The following is a 22172-nucleotide window of genomic DNA, read 5'->3' on the forward strand; positions in this document are numbered from 1 at the left end:
CTCCCCTCTTCTTTCTCTCTGTCTCTTTCTGAATACTGTCTATCGGTGTGGACGGTCAAATTGACCAAAACAAAGTTAAAAAATGATGTTAAAACACAAAAGTAAATTAATTTGGTCGTCTGCAAAGATGCTACGGCTATTTTAACTTTTCTAATCGAGCCGAACTACGTGGGTCGCCATTTTGTTTTGCCCGGAAGTTCTCGCGCTACTCCTCTCTCTCTCTCTTTCTCTCTCTCCACTGCCCACAGACAAACTTCTACGTTTTAAGTAGGCTAACAGTACTACAGTAATAGAATGTTTGTTTACGGCACAGAATCTACAATTTTTCTGTTATCACAGTGTAGAATTCTGTGGTTTAGGGTGAACGTTCCACGCAAAATTGGTTGGCCTAGATCTAGGCTATACGCGCACCGGGTGAGAATAGCCAAAAGACTCGCCTGCACTATTCTCACCCGGGGTGAGAATAGAGGTGGCCTTTTTTCTTGAAAGTGGCTATTCTCACCCGCTCGGAAGTTCTCGCAAGATCAACTCCTCCCCTCTTCTCTCTCTCTCTGTCTCTTTCTGAATACTGTCTATCGGTGTGGACGATCAAATTGACCAAAACAAAGTTAAAATGATGTTAAAACACAAAAGTAAATTAATTTGGTTGTCTACAAAGATGCTACGGCTATTTAACTTTTCGAATTGAGCCGAACTACGCGGGTCGCCATTTTGTTTTGCCCGGAAATTCTCGCGCTACTCGTCTCTCTCTTTCTCTCTCCACTGCCCACAGACAAAATTGTACGCTTTTAGTAGGCTACAGTTGTAATGGAACGTTTGTTCACGGCACAGAATTCTACAATTTCTGTTATCACAGTGTAGAATTCTGTGGTTTAGGGTGAACGCAAAATTTGGTGAACGCGCACCGGGTGAGAATAGCCACAAGACTCGCCTGCACTATTTTCACTCCGGGTGAGAATAGAGGTGGCCTTTTTTTCTTAGCTGTGTGATCATCCACACAGATAGACAGTAGTCCGAAATTGGAAAAAACAGGTATTGTTTCACACCGGGTGAGAATAGCCAACGCTTGCAAGTCTCACCCGGGGTGAGAGGTCGATCGTATTTTTATTCTCACCGCGGGTGAGGATATAAATCTAGACTCTATATATATATGAAAGTGGCTATTCTCACCCGCCCGGAAGTTCTCGCAAGATCAACTCCTCCCCTCTTCTCTCTCTCTCTGTCTCTTTCTGAATACTGTCTATCGGTGTGGACGATCAAATTGACCAAAACAAAGTTAAAAAATGATGTTAAAACACAAAAGTAAATAAATTTGGTTGTCTACAAAGATGCTACGGCTATTTAACTTTTCGAATCGAGCCGAACTACGCGGGTCGCCATTTTGTTTTGCCCGGAAATTCTCGCGCTACTCCTCTCTCTCTTTCTCTCCACTGCCCACAGACAAAAGTGTACGCTTTTAGTAGGCTACAATTGTAATGGAACGTTTGTTCACGGCACAGAATTCTACAATTTTTCTGTTATCACAGTGTAGAATTCTGTGGTTTAGGGTGAACGCAAAATTTGGTGAACGCGCACCGGGTGAGAATAGCCACAAGACTCGCCTGCACTATTCTCACTCCGGGTGAAAATAGAGGTGGCCTATATATATTCTAATATATAGATCTCTATATCCACTTCCTAGATTCTATGAGATATCTAATTTAGATCTAGAATCTAGACCCAAGTCGCGGGTAAGTCTAGGACCTAGATCTAGATCTAGATATGGATTTAGATATCTAGATCTAGATTCTAGATCTAGATCTAGAATCTAACTAGAATTCTAGATCTTGATCTACTCCACCCATCAGTCTCTCGAGGACTTACCTCTTCCTTCGGGCGGCCTCGAACACTTTTTTGTGCTTGGTTTGACTTGTTGGCTTGAAACAATTTGGGGAAATGATCTTGTGTGCAATTACAGGAATAAAGCAAGAGGTAAAATAACTAAAGTATCCTCCTCCCTTTGCGTAATTGCATCAAATGTGATTCAAACTGTACACAGTTGGTGATGTCGAAATGTACGGTTGACGTCAATTTCGCCAAAGATAAGTCAACACCTCTCAAAAATAGCAAGCCACAATCGCGACAATTATTCGACCCCGGAAGTAAACAGGATTATCTTTCCAAGGGACTCCACTCTGCTCACTAACTGCTCATCTCACTCGACCTTTCACTATTTGTTTGGTGGGGTGAGGAGACAAGAACTACCAAAAAGTTACACACTTTGGGCCTACAATAGTATAAAAGTGTTTTTCGTTTACCTCCCTCGTTCCCTTAGAACTCCTGAAATCTGCCCAAATTTGCTGCTTTAAAACATCTGTTTTATTTCCCACTTTTGCTTGGGGGGCTGATTTTTAAATATATAAATCATGCTTCGGTTCCCAAGAATCATCCAAGCAGTCTCTCAGAAACTTCGCTCAGGAATAATTCTAGACGTTCAGACCACGACTGCTACCACCTGGATCCAAGCAGCTAGTTACAAAAGCCATCTCAGTATCGACAAGGTTTACCCGCACAGTGATGCTGATTTCCTTAGACAGAAGGATAGCAAGGTATTGACAATGTGAATGTCAGTGATGTGGTTGATTTTGAGCCTTCTAAATTCTTTCACAATTGTTCTCCATTATTGTTGTGTTGTGTAGTTTTGCATGCTGTACAAGCCTACTGCCTGTACTTATTGTACTTGTACTGTAGTACTAGAGATCTAGATCTAGAAGTACAGTACTAGATCTAGTTTTAGAGTGTCTAGAGTTAACTAGAGTCTACATAGCCTACTTACTAATCTTGTGCACTTTCATCTGTCCGTGTTTTAAAAACGGCTGCGGCTATTCAGACTCAAGTCTGAATAGCCTCCCGTGGCTTCAGACTCAAACTCCAATGTGTTGCGCAATCACCGGGTGTACCAGATGGGAAGCAGACAGGCAATTCGACCTTGGCCTTCCGCGGTTTCAACGATCTGACCAAAACTTTCTAGATATTACAAATTATTTAAAAGTGCGACGTCAAAAGTGAACAGCAATTAAGTCTGAAATGCTACACAACAAAGGCAATAGGGGAAGGGAAATCTCAGTTCAAAGCAGTGAAAAAAATTGTAAAATCAGAGTTTCAGAAAAACAAAGGATTATAAGTTCCATCAATAGAAGGTAGTACTAGTAGTCTAAATCCGCTGTATCTGACGAGAAAGACAATTATTTTAAAAAGCATTGATCAATTGGAAGTCCTGTTAGATATTAATAAGAAGAGAAAAATAATTTACCCTTCCAAAGGGAACGAAAGTTAGTCAATCAAAGTAACTTTGGGCTAAAGGAAAAAAGGAAAAGCTTTTCCACAGCATACTTTAATCAAATGATGTTCAAACAAAATCAGAACAAAACAATACATATATATATATTCTGATATTGTTAGACAAACAATCTACCAATATTGGAGTTTGGTTCCGAATAGCCATGGGAGGCTATTCAGACTTGAGTCCGAAGAGCCACTTCGAAAAACATTATCTGTGGCTTATTTATCAATTTATCCATGAAATTTTGTATGGCACTTCTGCAGACGATTAATTTGTTTTTCTTTTTGGGCCCTATTAAAAGCCGCTCTTTGGCTGCATGCAAAGTACAGTGTAACTAAATCTAAAATAAATCATAAATAAATGACTTTTAAGGCCTGGTTAAACGCAACGATAAATTGTACAAAAACAGGACGATCATGCGATAAATCATGAGGTGTAATCACAAAATTGTACAAAATTTGAACGATTGAACGATGGTTTGGAGACTCGGTCGAGAAATCAAACACTGCTTGATATAGATTCACTTTGAAATTTGCCGCCGCGCAGAACTAAACCCAGGGCTAAAAATTTTTTTTAAAATTATAGGTAAAAACTGATTTCATATATTCAGAATCAGCGTCTCAAAATAAGCAAAGTTGCTCACGCGGAACCTGATTTGGTGCCTTATTATGTATATAATTTTAGCAGTTGTATTATAGAGTTGATCGTCAAGGTTGAAGCTGTGCATCAAGGTCATTCGGTGCGTTGCACATCTGCAGTCAAGTCAAAGCTTATACTTTTACACACCACCCGGCACAGTATGGCCACCCTTTTCTAAAGATTGTTCTGCTATATATATCAAAATGTACAGGGAAGGGGGGGGCTCTCGTGATCTAGAAGTACAGTGTTCGCCTTTCATTCATTAGGTCCAGAGCTCGAAACCTTCACGTAGAGTGCAGTCAAATGGCCGTCGTCGCAAAGAGACATGGTGGCTTTATGATGAGGAATCTCCTCAATCGAAAGAAAATTGGAGGATAGATTGGAACGTATAAACAGACAACACAGCTCGATTGTACGGACAGTTCTCTCATAAGACGAATCTGATACAATTTATCGTTGTGTGTAACCGGGGCTTTACCGTAACGTTGCCTACAAATTGCTCAATTTTGAGACAGCGACACTGCCCTGGCCTACACTTCAAAGCTTCTAGTAGATTTCATTCCCCCACTGTCTAGACATCTCCACGTGAGTCTCGAAATTACTCACCCCATCTCTTGAATCATGTTTGTAAGGCATACACTTTAAAGTGGGGGTGCTGTGAGAAATATGTCAACTTTTTAATGTTTCAGGTGAATGGCCTATAAATTTTCTTTACTAGCTTTAGGCCAACATCGAAGAACACATTTCAGAATTTTAGTTTGCAGTGACCTTTATGAATGGACTTTTAAATTCAGTTGGTCATTCAACTTGTATGCAAGACCGGAGAAGATTTTAAAACAGCGAATTTATTTTGCCCTTTTAACTGAGGTCAGACAAAAAGTGAACAAGCTATAGTAGTCTCCGCCAAAGATCCTACCGTTTACAATCCGGGTTTGCTTTTAAAGATCCTCTGTTTTAAGAAAACAGAATTTTTACTCTATACAAAAGTCACCCCTAAGATCCCGCTCTGATTCACTCTGAAAGTCTATATTCGACTAAGATCCTGCATTTCGGATCATAATGTACAGAATAAAAACTCGGGCGGGCACAGCCGATCAACTGAGAGGGAAAAGTTGAAATCAATGGGCTGCCCATCGCGTAAAAGATCAGCCTTTCTCGTGAATGTGATCACATTTATAAGCGTTGTAAAACTTGATGAAATGATATAATGTTTGCGCCAGACGAGATCACATCGATGTGTGAACTGTCAGAAATATCGCACTCGTATGATCTGAGATCTCCACCTAAACGTACATCACTTCACTCCTGGCGTGATCTGTGAACTCTTCCCTGACCATTGCAGCAGTTTTCTCTATTCCCGAATTTGCGAGACAGACTGAATTTTAATTGGTGTAGTCACAACATAATGGTGCGTAACTACAAAGGTCGGAGATGAAAAGCTATAACTGGATAAATAAGCTTAAATCTTGAGGCTTGTGACTGGTGATAATAAGTGAAAATGGCACGCCTCATGCCACTATGCACTGTGATAGGTCATCAAGGTTAACCAGTCTTTGCCCGCTATTTGTCATAAACTCACCCGCTGCTCAAGTCAGTTCATTTTAGAGTAGAGGAAGACCATTTTACTGGTTGTGGGCCTTAACATGGGTTACCATAGATTCTTCCCTGGGTTCATCGGCTAAGATTCCGGTTCGCTTAAGATCCCACATTTTCCTTGCTCCTAAGCACCGGGATCTTAGGCGGAGACTACTGTAACTAGTGTGTATTATAATGTATTCAATTCAGTATTTTTGAACCTTTATTTTTTAAAATATGAATGAACAAAAACCTGCAAGGAGAAGATGCACGATAATATTATATATGAGAAAATCGTGAAAACAGTAATAGAGATGCATCTTCACTAGAACATACGCTTGGGTATTATGAAATTGTGTTGCAGCATCAGTGCCTTTTTCATTTTCTTGATTCTTTTGCATTATGATAGTAGTTAGTGTGCAGTAGCAAGCATGCTTGATTTTGTCATAGAGTCCCAAACCTTACGAGGTTCCAAATGATGGTGATATTAGATTTTCATGTTTAAACAGGAGAATATTGAAACTTTTGAATATTATCATGTGTGTAAGCTCATGACCTGACTTCAATGGTTACAATCAAATCGACCAGCAAGCTTATTATTAATATTGGTCTTTGTTGCTATGTACTCTTCAGGAATCACAGGGAAATGCTGACCAGTTTTCAGGATATATTCCTGTTGGTAAGTCTGCCTGGTGCTTCAAATCTGGTATTTGAACTGTCTTTGGGTGTTAATAAAACCAGTAAAAAAAACAAAAAAACTGTGTTTACAAGAAAAAAAAACCCAACTACTGTTTAAGTTGTTTTAATCTACATATTCGAAGAGACTTGTTTCCCTTTTTTTTTCATGAAATTAAATATAAGATAATTCATTTCCTCCCACTCTGCTAGTGAGAGAATGGAAAAGTATGACTTAGTGCTGTTTGTGATTATTTTTTTGTAAAGAGTTTGAATTTCCTTATGAATGTGGTTCATATTTTCATTGAGGTTATTAGGCTACTCTATTATGAAAGAAATGTGGGCTTAACAATAAATTTAAGTTTCGAAGAGAACATGCATGATACAGATGGAATAAATTATTCCTTCTTCTGATTTTCTTATACTTTTGGTTTCTTATTAAAGCATTGTGGTTTAACTCCTGTCCTTCATAGATCAGTTGAAGATCACAACTTCAAAGAGCAGTGGTCCAGGTGGACAGAACGTGAACAAAGGTAAAATGTTTTCAGAATTAGTTATTTTAATATTCCCCCACTCCCCAAGAAAGAAAAAGTATATTGGAAATTAAAAGAAAGACATACATCTTATACTTTTTGTCATTTAACTGTGTGCTTTTCAGAACTTTTCTTAATCTTACTTATATACTAATGCCTCTGATCTATCTACAATGCTGTGATTATTTTCTGTAAGTGTAAGTAAAGCATTTTATCCTTCTGTACTACTGGAAGTAATGGGGATTTATCACTTAAAGTGCCTCATTTACTCTATTTATGTATGATTTAGCACCCTGAGTACTCAGATGTTTCATATAACTCGACTCAACTTAAAAATAGACACGTTTGTGTTTTTGTGTCTACCTATTTTTCATTACTGCAGCAAGAAAGTTCTTTTATTTATATCTAATCTTCCTACATGCATTGAGAAAGAATCTACATCTTTATATATACTGTCAAACCTGTGTAAGAAGGCCACCCATTGTCAAGGAGAAAAATGGCCGTATAAGACAGGTGGCCGTCTTAGACAGGACTGATCAAGATGAATTTAAGAAGAAAAACCATTCCCATCTGAGGTCCCAATCGAAAGTAGCCGCATTTTTTGTTGTTTTTTGTTGTTGTTGGTTTGTATTTTGTTTGTAATTTTTATTTTGTTGCTGATTTTGAACAAGGGTGACAATAAAATGAAATGTATCAGACGAGGAAGACCGAGTGCCATGTTAAAACAAACACATGGGTCACCACCACTCGGAGAACGAGCAACGCTTCTGTCATAAGTTCATGTTGACGTCCTTTGTTACTTTGTTGCAGACTGGGTAAACAGTGACCACTCATCTCACTTACGATTTGTGTATGAGTTCTGGGCGGGGCTTATGGGTTATGAAGGATAACACGCTTATCTCACCAGCAGCTGAAAATTGGTAGCTATTAGTCAACAGTGGGAGGGGCCTACGCAACATGATCGGTTGGAGGGACAACCTAACAACAACGACAGGTGATTGAATTATGACGGCACGCCCACAACGCCAGGGGCCAATGCTTTATGACAAAACGTAATGGAGTCACTAAAGTGGCTGTCAAAGACAGGTGTTATTGCTTAGTGTGATAGGGGTTGTGTGTTAAATTGTGGCCGCGGCCGCGTTGGACAGGTGCCCGTTTTACACAGTTAAATTATATAGAAAAAACGCAACGGGGGAAATGGAAAGTGGCCGTTTGTACAGGTGGCCGTCTTACAGAGGTGGCCGTCAGGGCAGGTTTGACTCTAATATGTGTGTATGTATATATGTTTGTGTGTGTGTGATATGTAGGGGAATCAGGCACTTGTCGGTTTTTGGGCACATAGGGTTATTGGTATTATCTTAAAGCCTGTTCATTTGCCTTACTTTTGGGGAAAAAAAATATCCATCGATGTTGAATAGAAGTCAAAATATTTGTGATTGAAGGAGGTCAGGGTCACCTGGTTTCAGAAGTAAAATTGGCGAGAAAATGGCCGCCAAAGTTTGGTAACTTCCATAGCCTGCGAGTCCTTGGAAATTGAAAATTTTCCATTTTGAGCCTTGAATAAATGTTTTTCAATAAACTCCACACAAAAATGTGAATTTAAATAGACGAAAAAGGTGTTGAGCCAAAAAATGAAAATTATGCAAAAAATTGCCCATGTGCCAAAAAAATGCAGATTTCTTTTATTTCATTCATAATGGAAAGTCAAGAAACTGGCATTTTTCTGCAGGTCTGGTAATTTTTTTTAAATTTTTGTTTTTGGCTTTCATGTCCACTAAAGAACATATTTATGTGTGAATTTTCCTGAAAAAAATTGATTAAAGGCATAAAAGACGTAAATTTTCAGTTTTCACGAACTCTCAACCTAAGAAAATAACTCAGCTTTGGCGGCAATTTTCTCTCTAATTTTACCTCTGAAACCAGGCAACCCCCACCTCCTTCAATCAACTATATCTTAACTTGTATCCAAGATAAATGGATTTTTTTTTCATCTAAATCAATGCAAATGGACAAGCTTTAAGATGATACCAATAACTCCATATGCCCCAAAATTGACAAGCGCCACATATAATTGTTGGGTTTTTTTTGCTTGAACTCTTCTATATCTTTAAACAGTCAAGTATAAAAATACCTCTTTTACAGTGAACAGTAAAGTAGAGATTCGCTTTCATGTGGATTCAGCTTCATGGATCCCTGACTGGGTCAAGGCCAGATTAACTGAGCAGGTAAATGCGTGTAACTAATATTGTTTTAACTCTTTATTTCTGGCACGGCTCGCGGTCGGAACCACTGTACCATTGAGCCGAGCCGCTGGCTCGGGTACAGTCCTTTACGACGACTTCAACATTACATTACTTTTTGGCAATTGCCGAAAGCAGGTTTGTTTTATCGGGTATTCATTCATTAGATGAAGAACTATCAAAATAAGTTGACTTGTTTTGACTTAATGACCCATTTAGTGAAGTTTTTGTCATTTGTAGATTTAGTACCAACAGGGGGTCCAACATAGTGGGATTTTACCCCCTACAGAGATAAAGAGTTAGTATCTTTCTTTTCCTCTTTATCCCATCTCAACTTTCTCAGTCCTTTTACTATCTTGTGACAACTGTGATATCTGGTATTTAAAATACACACCAATGCAGGATGCCTGGTGCTAGTACATGTGCAAATGGACGAAAGAAGTTCTACAGTTGACAGAACATGACACTTCTCGTTGCTTTGCATGTTGAAATACATTTTGAAAACCATCAATTTTTCCCCCCCATTCCAAATCCATTAGTCAAACGACACATTTAATTTGAAATGGCATAAGCCAGATCAATCTGAAATAGTTGAAATATTAAGAAAATATAATATGTGTTTATTTTATCCAAATCTCATTTCTATTCTCCAGATGCCTTTAGCTTGTCCAATGTGTATGTTTTGCCTTTTTTTTTTTTTTTTTTTTTTTTTACACATCGCTTAAAAGAACATTTCTTTGATACAAAAAAAAAGAAGAGAGGGGGGGGGGGGGGGGTGTTCTAGGTCTCAATGTCTACTGTTCCCTTTTTTATGTGTGGTTGATGTGATTCTCCTTTAGGAACAAGGTCGAATCACCAAAGATGGCTACTTTGTTGTGCGATCGGATGCCACACGCAAACAGATGCTCAACCAAGCAGACTGCATGGACAAGCTGAGGACATTTGTCTTCAGGGCAGCCACACTACCAAAAGAGCCTAGTGCAGATGACCTCAAAGTCAAAGAGGAGAGGTAAGTGATCCATAAAGCCTTGAAGATTAAGTATCAGTCCTGTAAGTGTTCTGGCATTCGCCATTTGACTCTGACCATTTTTTTTTCAACCCACTTTGCCATTTCGTACCAAATGTCTCAGACTGGCCAAAACTTCCTAAACAATGTTGTTGGTTTTTTGTTGTTTTTGTTATGTAGGAACACAGATATGAACTAAAAAAGAGGGCGCATCTCTAGCTGCTATTTGCATTTCCCAAATAAAACGAGAATGTATGCGCGTCATATGAGCGATTGTTTGACACTCCAATCATCAAGGTTATGTGGTGCTGGGTTTTTTTTATACAAGGTGATCCAAAAAAAAGTGTGTAACTTGTTTTTTAAATATTTTCCTCCATACTGAAGTTTTTGCTTTTCAGATTTGAGCATAGCATTTGGAAGCTAAAAGGAATTTTTCTTTTATTCATTTTAGATAAGTCCATTTCATCGTTTGCTCTATAAAGTGCATAAAACAAACAACCCATTTTCAACTTTGTCCCCATTTTTGTAGCATAACGCACCAGTTCGCATTAGGCCTACCACTTAAAGTCGCAGTTATCACGCCATATTGCGAGTTACAGCAGGAGTTTTTTTTATTGAACATTACATCTCCACAAACTCACTATACCTGACATTTCGTAAGTTCTGCGCTCGGCATGGAAAGAATGCTTAGGTGCCCTCAAGACCTTTTGTGTCATGATTAGAGAAGTTCCGTCAGTTTGGATCTATAGCGAATCAGAACTAAAGATTTCCTCAAAAATAACCACTTCAGGTCGTACACACTCCATGCGCAGCCCTTTAAACGTCACTAAGGGGCAGATTTCAGTAGTCGAGTCCCATGAGATGTCTATCCGCAGACGATCTGCAGCTAGGACTTTCCTATACCACAACAATTTGCATACTCAGGACAAATCTTAATTTATGACTACCATTTTCATCTTAGCTAGGTCGAGGTGACATGAATCAAAACATGGCAATATGTTCGTGGTTCCTCGATTGTCTTGAAAAGCGGGGTCATTCCCTCAATGACATTTGGTTTATTGAAAAGCCCATTTTCATCCTGCGGGATATGTTGACTCCAAAATTGTTGTCTATTGGGCACTCCACTCCCTATTGTTTCTAGAAGCCTCTTCATAATGAATATGTACAGTGCATGTGGCTTTAAACACGCATGAGTTAGCAGGTCCTTTTGTTTGGACGCCATTCAACATTTCGAAAAAAATGTGTCAAGTTCAAAGGAGGGCATGTTGAGCACTGCTTCTAGGGATTCCAAAATGAAATCGTTAGTTTTTAAACTTTGTATATAAGAAATTAAAAATCGTTTAAATGTTACAGGGATGGAAAAATTAAATGTCAAAGAGAAAATAAAGAAAAAAGTCAACCAATCTTTTCACGACTTCCTTTACAAGATTTTTTTAAAATGGTGAACTTTGCGTTTTTGGGTGCTTTTAAAAGCACCATTTCCCATTTTCAAAATAAGTTTTTTCTTCCTGGATTTTATGTCAAACAAATTCCTTTTGAATGAATAAGAATTATATCTGTTCCAAATTACAGCATTCTAAAACAATTTCTGTGCGAGATAGTCCGAAAAAAAGTTGTACAGGTTTGTTTTTTTATCACCCTGTATTTAAAGAAAAGTTACAATCCTTGTTACTGTTTTGGCTACTTTGTCAGTTAGGCTTTCTGGTTTCTCTCTGACTCCATGATTGTATAGATCTAAATCTTGGCTCTTTGCCCTGAAACAATACTGGAACACATTTAGAAAAAAAAATTAATGATTATCCTAGCAACATTCGGGCCAGTGAGAAAAAAAATATTTAAGTGGGCATGGTTCGATAGCAATGGGGACCTTCTGTCGGATTATGTTCAGAATATCATATAGCTTGGTGTGGTGTATAATGGTAGTCCTCATTACTGATAGAGATTGAACTATAGCCACCAAGGTAAAGAGCATGTTTAAAAGTGTCATTCAAGTAGCACCAGACACATCAAAATGAGAAGTTCTGTTGGCAAGAACCAACAGATGCCAGTATTGTTTCAGTCAACAGAGGCAATGAAGAGTGGTGAAACATCACTGCCATCAAATCTGTTAAGTGCTGTCAAGTTGATTGACCATTTGTTTTTATAATCACAGACGCGTTCATTTTATTCTAATATTTTACTTTTCGCATTTGAAAATGTCTACACATGGCAATTTACAGAACTTTGGAAAAAACATTTCTGATAGAGCATGCTAGCATCTGTCATGTAGCTGTTAGGCTCTTCGCTATTGCATGCAGGATAAAGACTAAGTTCAATTCTCAAGTGGGTACCATATTTATCGAGTATTTAGTCTTTCTGCTTGGTTGTTGTATCCCACTTAGCCTGGGTTGGTCCTGACAGTAGGGTCAGAAGCCCGCCTTCTAAATGATCTAAATTGTTTTGATGCAGGTGTAAAAACACATAAATTAAAAAAGAAAAACATCTTTAAAATTGGGTGGAACATGCCCCCGAACCCCCACTAGTTTTGTTTTTCTCACGCCTGTGCCACATCGGATTTTCAAGCAATTTTTCTGAGGGCCACTGACAGGTTTGAAGTATAAAAGTAGCTTGGAACAAATTAAGAGACAAACACACAAACTCTCTCACACTCACGGGCATGCGCATACATATATGGTCGCTTTTAAGGACAAGCGGGCTAACCCAGATTTCAGGGGTTTCTAGAAATCTTGACCCACACCAAAAGTGGGCGTTGTCCTACCTAGAGGAGAAGTTTGGTTTCATTGGTGTGTATATTTGTTTGGTTATAGAGAAAACTCTTCTTGTCTATTAAAGAAACTGAACAAGGATCCAAAAACTTTATGTCCGATTTTCTCAAAACAACATTTTTAGGGATAGCCCCCTTGTGCTTAAAAGCGACCATATATACTTTTCATAGGTTCAAATGTATACTAAATTACTTGATGAGCATCAAAATAAGTTTTGTCTACATATATGATGTGTATGGGTTTTTGCACCAAATACCCAGAGATAAGAAGCTGAATGTGTGAGAGGAAAAGTTGTTGAATAAAATATTCCTTACATTTGGACTCTGGACCTTCTTTTTTTTATAAGGAATCAGTATTTTCCTAAAGCATTTTCTTATGGGATTTTATTTTATTCTGTCTGCTCAAAAGTAAGTTAGTCTGTTTTACTTTACTTCCATTATGAATACAGTCAGTAGGAGAATTGTATTCTTTTTTGTTTGACTTTACTCCACATAAGGTATAAACCCTTTGCTCATCCCCCACCCAATCAATTTTAAAGTTTCTGTTTTATGCATTTTAAAACTAGAAGATTGCTCAAAAGACTTGAACATTTTAAAAATCTCATTGTTTTGATAGTGTTAAGGAGGGTTCTTTTTATGCAGGTTTCATTTTTCTATTGTCTTAAGTAAGTTTCACACTATTCTGTTGGTGAGATTAGTAATATATTTTTTTATTTTTTTTGCATGTTAGTACCTTTATTTTCTGGTCATAGCCCTCATTTTCACCAAGAAATTTATTCCAGTTTGTGTTTTAAAATTCAGCTAGAAACATACATCTTTGTTCAGTCAAACCTGCTCTAACGGCCTGCTGTCCAAGACAATCACCTGTACAAACAGACACTTCTCACTTAGCCCTCCCCCTGCGTTTTTTTTTTCTTTATTATATTGACAGTGTCTGAGATGTCCACCTGTCTAAAGGGAACCACTTTCCTCCTCAGCAGTGGGTGGCCAATTGTATTTTCTTAATTGACAATCTGTAGCAAAATAAAAAAAATTGACCAAGCAAACCCGCTCTTGAACATTGATTATCATATGTCAACAGGCTCTTGTATGTAAAATCTAATCTTGTTCTTTGCAGATTATCTAAAGCTAAAGCTGGTGTGCTGAGAGAAAAGCGAGAAAGATCACTCATCAAACGAAACAGATCAGCCCCAGATATGTGACCCGCGGTAGTTAATAGACAATGAGTGTTGTTATGTTTGTCTTCTTCACATTCATTCTTTTTCATCCCGAGCATTGTTAAATAATGAAGAAGTCATATTTTTGCAGAATGCTTTAGGTTCAGTGTGTTTGAAAAGTCTGACTTGTTTGCCTGCATTTTGGAATATTTATAAAAATTCAATGATTTTCGGTACAAAACACACAAGCTTGAGAGAAGATGAAATAGTTGTTTTGACTATTACTTTGCTCATCTTCTACTGCTTTATTAGTTATGAATACTGACTGCTAAGTAAAAGTATTGAAAGGGGTGGAGTGACTCTCGAAATTGACTGGTGTTTTTTTTTTCATTTTTCTCTTGTTAAAGCATTTAGTCAGCCACTTGCTGTGTTGATAAATTTATGTTTAGAAAACTCTTTGGATCAAGCCAGTATGGATTGTTTACAAGTTGTGGTTCTCTGATTGTGTATGTAAGTATGAGAATATGTTGGTTTCTGGTGAAAGTCTACATTTTTTTTACTGATCTTGTAGACAATTACCGAAACCTTGTGTGAAATTACTGCTCTATTTCTTAGATGTCTTTTGTGAGTGGGATAGGATTTGGGTTTTTTTGTTTGTTTGTTAATGTTGTTTGATAGCAGAAGACTGAAATGGAATGCGCAGTTAATAAATGATTTATATCATAATATGTTTGCCTTTTGTTGTGATGTTTTTGAAATGTGTACTCTGGTTCTCTAGATGATTTATTTTCTGGTTGTCTCATGGGTTTTGTTTTGTTCGAAGGTCTTACTTGGTGGGAATATGATTCAGCTTGCTGAACTCAAAAGCTACAAAGGAATATCATTCCTCATCCTTCAGAACTTTGATTACTGGCGACGAAACAACTCTTAGGTCTAATGGTTTTATTGATTGGAAGTGTCTAAGGCTTTAAAATATAGTTGTCTGGCACAAAATTGTGAACTGCAGAGGGTTATAATTACTAAGAAGTAGATGTAGCTTTTTTTTATTTCTAAATTAAAGATGTTTTGTTTTTTTCAACTAGGTTCCAAGGAAGAAGTGTGAAGTATGTGTGCATTATTAAGTGGAAGTGACATTGAGACAAACTTTTTCTCATTAGCAAATACCTTAGAGATGATGCCCTTCAAAGTACCACACCACAAAGCTGACTTACTTTACTAAGTTCACTAGAGGCTGCAATCATTTTATGTACTCTATCTGTGGGTTCATAGTAGGCCTACATTTTCAGTTAATTAAAGATACATTTTCCCTTTTATGATGTTTCATTCTTATTTGATCTAGGGCGGGGGGAGACCCCAAGGACTCTTTTAAGTCTGGCTTCTGTGGTATAATGATTAGGCTCTTTATCTTGAATGCTAAAAATGTGAGTTCAAGTTTCAAGTGCTTAGTATCAAATTATATTGTTGCTTTGGAATGAAAGGACATTTCTGTTTGGCACCTGTTTTACAGGATGATTAAAAATTTTGGAAGCATTAGGCCTACTTATTTTTCATTCCATGGCAACAATATACAATAATAAACAAATGACATATGTGAGGCATCGTGGTGAAATCTGGCGCTCGTCAAAATAATTAAATCAAAGATATCGGCATGTTTCCTCCAGTTTGACCATTTTTTTGTAATTTTTGTTTTTTGGCTCTCAAGACCTTTTATGTTTATATAAAAACACATTTCCATGTGAATTTTACTGAAAAACATTAATTAAAGGCTCAAAATATGTCATTTTTCAGTTTTCAAAGACTCTTTAGCTATTGGAGTTACCAAACTTTGGCAGCCATTTTCTCGCTAATTTCAACGCTTAAGCCAGGTGAACTCACTTCCTTCAATCACAAATATCTTGGGTTTCATTAAAGATTAATGGATATTTATTTCTTTGAAAGCAAGGCAAATAAATCAACTTTCTGATGTTACCAATAACTCCACATGCCCAAAAATTGACGAGCGCCTGATTCCACCGCGTCTTGACATATATATGTATACAGGAGATTAAGTCAGAACACGGAACAGTTCATAGCTTTTTCAGATTTATTTTTATTCTAACACAGAATTTGTTTTCGGTTTGACAAGACCCAAAGTTTTTGTAAAAATCTTGTGCATTCACATTACAAAATTTTCTAAAAGGATGAAAATAAGTGGATGAGGACTGGTAAAATTGGTGTCAGAATATTTTTTTATTAGTGACATTAATGCTGTGTCCAATCATAAAATTGTAAATAATTTTTTGTTCTTTTATTATGAGACAATTTTTTTTAAATTGTTTTCAAATAGCTAGCAGAGACTAATATTTTTTTTTAGCAAAACAGTTACTATCATCAAGCTAAAATAGATTGTTGAATACTGTAGAGTACTTTATATTATCACAGTTCAATTCAATGGAATTGGGACAAAGAGACGGAAACACTGGCTTCATTCATCTAAACTCAATGTTCAAACCATGGGCTTATGTACAACATGAGGGATAGAAATAAGAGAACTAAAAAGGCAAGAGTGAACGGAAAGGTTGAGAAAAGGCAAATGTGTTCAAGGCAAAAAAAAAGAATCAAACAAAGATGTAATGAATACCTCGCTATTGTTAGTCTCCCATTCATTTTTTTCTTCTTGATGTTCATGAAACTCAGTCATGAAAGCAAGTTGATTCTCCATGGAGGCATCGATGTATAGTGATCAGCAGAAAGATTTTAATCAAACAGTCAAAACATTTTGTAAATGTCATGTATGAAAGAAGTTACACATTTTCATCAATCACATGAAAAAGTAAGTAAAAATCACGAAACAAATTGTTTCAGTTACAATAATTTAATATAATATTTAATTCAGCAGTGTAGTTTTGGAAACCTCACAGCCTCATAAGGGTTATGAGACTCCCAAAATTGTTTACATCAATGTCTGAAAATCTTTAATAGATATATTGTTTCAAAAGCAAACGGTTTTGTCTATAACTATAAATATAAAGCACAATAGAAAACAGGTTTTGTAACTTTTTAACAGTCTTCCATTCCAATGGTCAGGAAAGGTACTGAAAGAGATGAGTAGGTTTTGTACAAGTCGGATTACATTGAGCAGAGAAAAAAAAAACTAGCAACAAAGGTGTATTCCTAAACTTCAGATGCACGATGCAGGCCAGTGATATTGCAAGCATAATGTTTTAAAAAATCTGCACTCTGTATGCAAATACATCATAATGTAAAAAGGAACAAAAACGGAGAAAGAAACATTCAAATGGAATGTTCAATAATACTGATCAAAGCTCCCAGGTAGCTTTTATATAGAATAAAATCTTTTAAACTTGTATAAATCTGATATATTTATTATACTCTTATATTTTGCACATTTGGTTTGTTCCAAATTATATTGTTTTCCGGAACGACAACATAATCTTGAGATGTAATCGAAACGAAAGGTCTCAAGCATTTTTTTCTTCTGTTTTATTTTTGTAGCTCAAACAGTTCGCATATTGAAAATTTTGCTTTTTAAAAATATTGAATCGTCCCTTTCTTCAAGCTGAAGGGTATTTTCAGAGAGGTCTACAAGAAAATAAGGGGAATAAAATATCTCCTTTTTGTCACTATCAATAAAAGAACATCTGAATGAAACAAAAGAAAAATGAGGAGAATGTTCCAGCACGCTGTTTTATGCATGAATTAATGGGAGTTTTTTCAAGATTGATGAGACTTAATGTGTCAAATGCTTGTACCTTTGATGGATGGAATTTTCTTTTGTCAGCCGTGAGTAATGTGTTCCCAAAACCTGAAAGTGTAAACACAAAATCTAAATAGCTTATTTGTGTATAATTTGTAGACCCTGTGACCCCCTAAAATATACTACCAAACCATCTTTTGTTTATGATTTATTCATCAGAAATATAAAGCAACCGGCGTACGCGTGGCACTCTTAGCTCACTCGCTCGCCTGAGGAAAAAAAAATGCAGCGGCAACAGCAGCCTCTCTGTATCCACCCCTATATCTATCTTAGACAGACACGATGCGTGGTGCCATTGGGAAAGTTTTCCTCATGGCCAGGCACTTCTCGCGGTCAATGAACAGGCTGTTGTTCTTGATGCTCAGGTCCTGCTCCAGGGCGGCCTTGGTGCGCAGCAGAGCCTGCAGGGCATTCTCCGCCTCACGCAGCTTGTGCTGGAGGTTGTCCACGGTGTCCGTGATCTCGCCCACCTCCTCAACAAGTCTGAAACAACATGGTTGTATTTGTGAAAAAAATTTTTACAACAAATAAAAAAAAAAAAATAGTGAAACGCAGTTGAAATTGTCCAAGACGACCATTGTCGTTGAGAAAAGTATTTTTCTTCAAATTCACACTAGCCCTCTTATATTTTTATAGCCAGACGGTATTGGGAGTCAAAAGTTAAGGCACTATAGGACTGCACAAGCAACAGCAATGTGCAAATGGCTGGAGGGCTTTGCTAACACAACTTGCTTGTTTGCTATCCCCGTATTATACGGGGATAGCAAACAAGCAAGTTGTGTTAGCAAGTATGTCTCTCTGGCTAGCCTTTCCCCAATCAACGCAAAATGATTTGGTTTCCCTGATAATTTACTTCAACTCAAACAAGCTTTAAAAAAAGACAGACAAAACTAAAATTATGACATGGCTTTTCTGTGGGCCTACCTGTGCTGTACGGGGTCGCGGCAGAGCTCCACGTTGGGTCTCCTGAGACGGGTGTCAAGGCGGGTCTGGGCCACCTGCATGGGCTGCTCCTTGTCCTGGATGGCCTTCTTCAGCAGCTCAATGTTCTTCTCCATGTCGAAAATCTCTTGTAAGACCTGTACAAAGTACCCAAGGGAAATATTGTATTTAGGCTTGCCTGCATAAAGTACTGTACCAAACGAAAATGCTGTACAACAAAGCACTCGTGTAATGATTTAATTCATGAGTAATCTTAAACTATCAAACAAAATATGTAGAAGCAGAAATATAAGTAACTCATTAACTGGTACATGTATATAAGCTCCTCAAACGATAGGAGATTTTTTTTTTTTATCAAGAATCTCCATCTTTGTGCTTGGACGTTGTGTCCCTGATTTCAGCTTAGGTTGGCCTTGCCTATGTCCTGAATGACCCGCTACACAACAGACTCTGTTTCTTGATATAAATGCTCATTCAGTTTCCTCAGTTTTGGAAGAGGTTATGTCTGTGCAGCGTTGTGTTTCATCTACTTTGAACTTGGAGTATTGGGATGTCTTGTGCTCATGACACCTAGAAGTGGGGGAGGGGGGGATGGGATGGTCGGGGGTCCATATCTGAGAAAACAAATTGCCATAAGCAAGCAAATTATAAAGTTTGTGGACTGACCTTGGACAGGTGGGTCTGGATCCTGTTCCTGGCGTCAGTGGTCTCCTGTGAGCGCTGGTTGAGGGCCACATTGACAGAGTTCCATTCCTGCCACATTTCGTTGTTGCAGGAGTTGATCACGGATTCGATCTCGTTCCTCATGTTCTTGGAGGCGGCACGCTCCGACTGGGACCTCTGGATGTTGTTGTTGCTGTACTTAGCCCAGGTCTCTGGTACAGACATCCTGAAAGACGAGAACAAAGTCAAGACATGAACAAATAACATGAAAACAAAATAAATATGAGGCACGCGGTAGGCCTATATAACTTTTTCTCCAGATAGCTGTCCATTTTGTGCAACTGACGTGTGGACTGGTTAGTAGGCCTAAGTTATGTATGTGTGTGTGTGTGTGTGTGTGTGTGTGTGTGTGTGTGAAACATCCATTGTCCTTTCAGAAACAAAACATTGTGGAAGTTAGATATTCAATTTTTCTTAATGTTAATAGTAATAATAATATTAGAAATTAGTTGCCACTTTTGAGGCTTTTTTTAAACAGTGATAACAGAAACAGAATCTATTATTAAGCACAGTTAAAATTTGTAATGTAGTTTTGACACTGCTTGAAACTGACTGTGTAAATCGGTTAACTGTGTAATCATCTGACCTACCCTGTTTCGAGGATTATAGTCTGCTGTGTTCTGAGACAGAAAGTAGTAGGGCCTACGTGCACTTTTTTTCAATATTTGTATTCATTATAATCACAGTAACCTCACCAAAGCTCCATAAAAATACTCCTTTAGAAAACCCTGGGTGAAAATGTATTATAAAGTATAATATATACCAATTAGATTCTGAAAAAAGAGGATAACTGAAGTAGTATACCCCTTCTACTTTTTTTCAATGTGTCTTTCGTCTTAACTCGCTTCTAGTGTAAAGTACCCTTTCTGATTTTGACTGGTTGTGAATTGTAACTCAGCATTCATTATCGATATGTCTCCAAGTTTCAAAGATTGGGGGTGGGGGCTTTTGTGAAACACCACGACATACATGTAATGGAACATACGTGTTGTCAATGCGGTGGACCCCATCGTGGTAGGCGATGCCCCGGCTGGCATTACGAAGGCCGTGGCAGTTTGTGTCCAAGTTCTCCGCCACAAACTTGTCACTTGAGTCCTTCTCGAGCTCATGCTGAGCGGCACGGTTCAGTCTGCGAGTAAGAGAGAGAGAGAGAGAGAGAGAGAGAGTCAGGAAACATGATACTGAAATTAGCGTCTTGATAAAAGATAGAAAAAGGTGATGATTTTTTTAAAAATACAAATGAAAGACAGTGTCTTTTAATGTGATTTAAACCTTGCTAAAGCTCAAGAAATGTGAATACACTCGTATAACAGAAATTATAATAATCCATTTATAAATATGAACTTTTGAACTCCTCACCCCAGCTGCACGTTGGCACGGTCGATGGTGTTCCTCATCTTCTCCTGGCATCGCTTGATGATGTCCACTTCCTGGTGAGCAAAAAACGAGAAATGATGGAGATTTGATAGTGAACTTATGAATAGATGGAAAAGTCTGAAAACCTCGTAGGCTTTAGCAAAAAATAGAAAGGGGAAGAAAGCGAAACCCCAACGGTACGTGTCTGACGTTGTTGCTCAACGAGTCAAAAATGGTGTCTCGTGCACCACTGGTAGATCCTACTTCTTTTCTGTGCCCCTTTAATTTAGTTAAAGCACGATCTGTTTTTCCTACTTTCTTACAGCACTAAACTGTCATATCTCTTTATTTAAAATAAATACTTATCCATCACGTCGATTTTGAAAAGTGAAAACGAAACTAAAGTCGATAATACTTGTTTAATTTGTGGATTTACATAGTAGGCCACATTGTACTCATATATCTATAGGGTGCTCACCAAGTCAGACGGTGATGCTTTCCCCTGTGTTTCCATAACTTCCCCCCCCCCCCCTTTTGGACAAGGTAAAATGTTTGAACTCTGACCTGTTGGTGGTCAGATGGTGTCACTGTTGGGTCATACTTCCTTTCTTTCCTTCTGTCTTTCTTGTATATATATAGGTGTTGCTCTTTCCCTGCACTAAGTGACTGTTATTGCGTGGTTCACTTGACTCCGAAGTCTGAACCCTGACCCTTGTACATGTACTGACCTTGATGAGCTCCTTCTCGGGGTTGTCGTGCACGAGGTCGATGGACTGGCGCTTCTCGCGGTGGTACAGGCACTCCTGAGCGATGTGCAGGGGGTTCTCCGTCTCGGCCAGGCATTTCTCCAGGATACGCTTAGCCTAGTGGGAAACGGGGAAACAAACGGTTCATGTTTCATCTGGTTAAACATCTTAAAAAGTGCGGAGGAATTTCTTCAACCCGCCATATTCAATTTACTTGATAGTCTTTTGTTTCATTCCTTTCAATTTTATTAGTGTTTTCAATTTACTGACCCATAATCATAATGAAACAAATGTCAATAGGGAAATCAGTACTTTTTTTGTTGTTGTTGTTGAGGGGGGGGGGTCAATCTCTATGCCCCTTATCGCTGTCCTATTATTAAGTATTTTATTCCGGTATGTGATTTCATTTGAGTCTGTTTTGAGAGAAATAATATAACAGTGAGTTTTGGAGAATACAAGAAATAGGATCGTGGAAAACAGACATGTAGAACTTGAAAGACACAGGAATGGAAGGCCATGATCAACAATGCCATTAAAAGACACCGCACTGGACCAAATTTCTTTTTCATTTTTTAATCAATGTTTAAGAATGGAAATGGGTGATGATGTGTATTTAATTGTGAATTTTGTTATTGTTTTTGTTTTAAATGGTGACGCTTTAAATCAAGAAAATACAATTTTAAGTTTCTGGAAAAGAACAAACTCAGTTTTTATCCTCTTATTAATCTTATATTCTT

The 22172-nt window shown here is 37.8% G+C and overlaps 3 protein-coding genes across 4 annotated transcripts in view; 1 reads left to right on the forward strand and 2 right to left on the reverse strand.

Annotated features, from left to right (window-relative positions):
• Window positions 1-2150, reverse strand: part of LOC101859868 (annexin-B12) — a 31780-nt gene extending 29630 nt beyond the window's left edge. Inside the window, exon 1 of one of the 2 annotated variants that reach the window (XM_005101239.3) lies at window positions 1864-2150. The gene's annotated coding sequence lies outside the window, so the exon portion shown is untranslated. The remainder of the gene's footprint in view (window positions 1-1863) is intronic. The other variant, XM_005101240.3, reaches the window with a different exon arrangement.
• Window positions 2151-2180: 30 nt separating this feature from the next.
• LOC101860257 (peptidyl-tRNA hydrolase ICT1, mitochondrial) lies at window positions 2181-14640 on the forward strand. The gene is made up of 6 exons (XM_005101241.3): window positions 2181-2588; window positions 6170-6215; window positions 6685-6744; window positions 8887-8969; window positions 9824-9993; window positions 13872-14640. The coding sequence occupies exons 1-6, from the start codon at window positions 2406-2408 to the stop codon at window positions 13954-13956; spliced, it is 627 nt and encodes a 208-aa protein (XP_005101298.1). The 5' UTR covers window positions 2181-2405; the 3' UTR covers window positions 13957-14640.
• Window positions 14641-15980: 1340 nt separating this feature from the next.
• Window positions 15981-22172, reverse strand: part of LOC101864532 (tektin-3) — a gene marked incomplete in the record, with an annotated part of 30598 nt that continues 24406 nt past the window's right edge. Inside the window, 5 exon segments of the mRNA XM_013084169.2 lie at window positions 15981-18151; window positions 18593-18747; window positions 19277-19499; window positions 20319-20462; window positions 20693-20763. Coding sequence (XP_012939623.1) covers window positions 17938-18151; window positions 18593-18747; window positions 19277-19499; window positions 20319-20462; window positions 20693-20763 — 807 coding nt within the window.

Source organism: Aplysia californica, unplaced genomic scaffold (genome assembly GCF_000002075.1).
Source record: "Aplysia californica isolate F4 #8 unplaced genomic scaffold, AplCal3.0 scaffold00276, whole genome shotgun sequence".
Lineage (NCBI taxonomy): Eukaryota > Metazoa > Mollusca > Gastropoda > Aplysiida > Aplysiidae > Aplysia > Aplysia californica.

Excerpts from the sequence above, each read along its gene's own strand:
- LOC101860257 (XM_005101241.3), top strand. The coding sequence starts at position 2,406 with ATGCTTCGGTTCCCAAGAATCATCCAAGCAGTCTCTCAGAAACTTCGC. Across the intron at positions 6,745-8,886 it reads TGGACAGAACGTGAACAAAG|TGAACAGTAAAGTAGAGATT; the intron begins GTAAAATGTTTT and ends CCTCTTTTACAG. Across the intron at positions 9,994-13,871 it reads CTCAAAGTCAAAGAGGAGAG|ATTATCTAAAGCTAAAGCTG; the intron begins GTAAGTGATCCA and ends TGTTCTTTGCAG.